General features: G+C 33.2%; 1 protein-coding gene across 2 annotated transcripts in view; it reads left to right on the top strand.

Annotated features, from left to right (window-relative positions):
* Window positions 1-1,381, top strand: part of ACMSD (aminocarboxymuconate semialdehyde decarboxylase) — a 63,164-nt gene extending 61,783 nt beyond the window's left edge. Inside the window, exon 10 of one of the 2 annotated variants that reach the window (XM_007446029.1) lies at window positions 1,159-1,381. In XM_007446029.1, coding sequence (XP_007446091.1) covers window positions 1,159-1,221 — 63 coding nt within the window. In that variant the 3' untranslated portion in view covers window positions 1,222-1,381. The remainder of the gene's footprint in view (window positions 1-1,158) is intronic. The other variant, XM_007446030.1, reaches the window with a different exon arrangement.
* Window positions 1,382-2,816: the final 1,435 nt, after the last annotated feature.

The raw sequence follows: 2,816 nt of genomic DNA, 5'->3' as shown, positions 1-2,816 counted from the left end.
CTCTTTCCAACTCTCTTATCTTACAGACCTAAAACTCACTGGAGGGTCCTGTAAAAGGAAAGTCATTTTCCTAAGAGGGTTTCCCTGTTGTAATTCTCCTCCCCTCCTCCCACAACCAAGTTTCAAACTTAGATTTCAAATAGAGGACAAAGGGGGAACTGAAGGCAGTTAAAAGGTACAAACTTCCAGTTACAAGATAAATAAGTACTAGGGTTGTAATGTACAACATGATAAATATAATTAATGCTGCTATATGTTATATATGAAAGTTATTAAGAAACTAAATCCTAAGAGTTCTCATCCCAAGGAAAAATATATTCTTTTCTGTTTCTTTAATGTATCTATATGAGATGATGGATGTTCACTAAACTTATTGTGATCATTTCATGATGTACATAAGTCAAATCATTATGTTGTACACCTTAAACTTATACAGTGTTCTATATCAGTTATATCTCAATAAAACTGGAAGAAAAAAAAAGAACTTCATTCCTTTTGGGGCCTGAATATTCCATTTATGTATATACCACATTTTAAAATCTATTCATCTGTTGATGTATGCTTGGGTTGTTTCCATCTTTTGGCTGCTGTGAATCGTGCTGCTATGAACATTCACATACAAGTATCTGAGTCCCTGTTTTTAATTCTTTTGGCTATATAACTAGGAGTAGAATTGTTGGGTCATATCATAATTCTGTTTCTAATATATTTAAACTTATCATTCTATTATTTTGTATAACAAGCATTTGCAGAAATCTTTCACTAGGAACTGTTATTATAAAAATAAGCATAAAATAAATATACATTTTATACGTTACTTATAACATAAATACATATTTACATGTTTCAAAATTCAAAAAAATCCATTTTTTGTCCATGATTGTCAACATATTTGAGAAGTAGGGAAAAAAATAAAAGCACTAATATACCACATACCATTTATATTTTTGCTTTTAAAAGACTGTTCAAAACAAATATATGAATATAATTTGGAAAACAGTGGGGTGAAACATGGGTCAAGAAATTCATTGTTTAACCTGCTAATATTTTTCTCTTACACTGGGGAACTGAGTTTTTAAAAACCTGATGAAGACACTTACTAAGTACTTTAAAACAACCATTAAATAATGCTTTAAAATAAAATATTTTCTTTTTCAGGATAAACTCAAAGCTGGCAACGCTCTAAAATTTTTGGGTCTTGAGAGAAAACAATTTGAATGACTGAATTTACTACAAAGGCAAAGTTCAAGAAGATATTTTATTTTTGTTTTTAAATATGTATCACTTATGTATCACTAAAATCCTATTTTGAACACTTTTATCTAGAAATAGAATATATATCCTAAATTGTTCATAAGAAAAATGACTCGTGCTTTTATTCAGAACAGCAATACATTATTTCATGTGCAAATCAAAAATAATTTTCCCAGTGCCTTGTAAATTAATGTCAGAAATAAGAAGCAAAATGTCATTAATGCTTTATATGGAAAAAATAACAGATTCATCCCAGAGCGTTCAGGTAGGTTCTACTTTGAGCAAATATATGTTAATAGGGCCCAAATAAACTGTTTTTATTCACTTTAACACCTTCCATTAGCCCAGAAGTGGGCTGGGAGTGCTTTAGGCTCCAAAAAAATAAATGATATACATATCCCATAACGTCTAGGAGCTTATAGCCCAATTAAGGAGGCAAGAAACATGTTCATGGAATAATAACTAAGCAATGAAACATGAGTGTCACAGAAGTTTCAGTAAGAAAAATTCATTTGGATTCAAACTTTGGGCAGATCTTCACAGAAGCTGGAACTTGGGCTGGGTCTATACGGATGGATAAGGCATGTTTAGGTTTGGAAGATAGGAAATAGATAGGAAGGCAAAGCTATGGGAACATAGTTCCCATATGAATGAGAACTTATCTATTCTGGAGAAAAGTTTCAGTATGGAATTTGCTTTTACAGGAAGCTCTTTTAATTTAAAATACACAGCAGAATGTTTAAAGAAGGCTGTAGAGACTGAGCAGGGCAATACCAGGGTAGCCTTGTTCTACTCACTTCATTTCTGGTCATCCCACCTGGACTGCTGAAAATGAACTTGGTCCTGGGAAGGGTGATGAACGTCTGTGGTTCATGTTCCTCTGGCTGAATTCTAAAATCAAATATAATTTTTCTAAATTACCCTCTTGCTTCAGTTTCATTCATACTTCTTTTCCCTTCCGTCAGTCCAGAAAATCAAGTTGAGTGATTTGTACTGACTTAATTTTTGCTAAACTACACCCATCCCATTATGTTTTCTTCATTTATTTAGTCTGTAACTCCATCTCTTTCTTGCTACTCCGGTTGCTTTCTAGGACTTTACCCACCCACCACTCTGTTACTCCAATCTGCCTAAAAAGAAAAACAAAGTTGTGCAAAACAGCAACATGCAGCACATGGGTTATTATTCTTTTCCTTCCCCATTCTTTGGGGAAAACATCTGTTCCTTTTCACATAATATATATTTGAGCACTGTTTACACAGTGTTTAATGACTGTGTTATTACGAAAAGCAACTTGATCATCTCATTCATTATCATAGATCTACAGATACAAAGCTTAAATAGATACCGGGTATATTCATAGTCACAGAGTATTTATATGATGTGCCAATACTGTAGGACAGTTCCAGACACTGGGGATGTAGAAGTTAACAAAAAGGATAAAATTCCTTCTCTGATGAAGCCTACAATCTGGAGGGTAAGAAACATAAATAAATGAAGGAGGACAAAGAAAGGAGGAATGGAGAGTGAGAGGAAGGGAGGGAAGGAAGTAAGAGAGGGAA

This window comes from Lipotes vexillifer, unplaced genomic scaffold, assembly GCF_000442215.2.
Source record: "Lipotes vexillifer unplaced genomic scaffold, Lipotes_vexillifer_v1.1 scaffold1771, whole genome shotgun sequence".
Lineage (NCBI taxonomy): Eukaryota > Metazoa > Chordata > Mammalia > Artiodactyla > Lipotidae > Lipotes > Lipotes vexillifer.
This window is presented reverse-complemented; position numbering and strand designations above follow the sequence as displayed.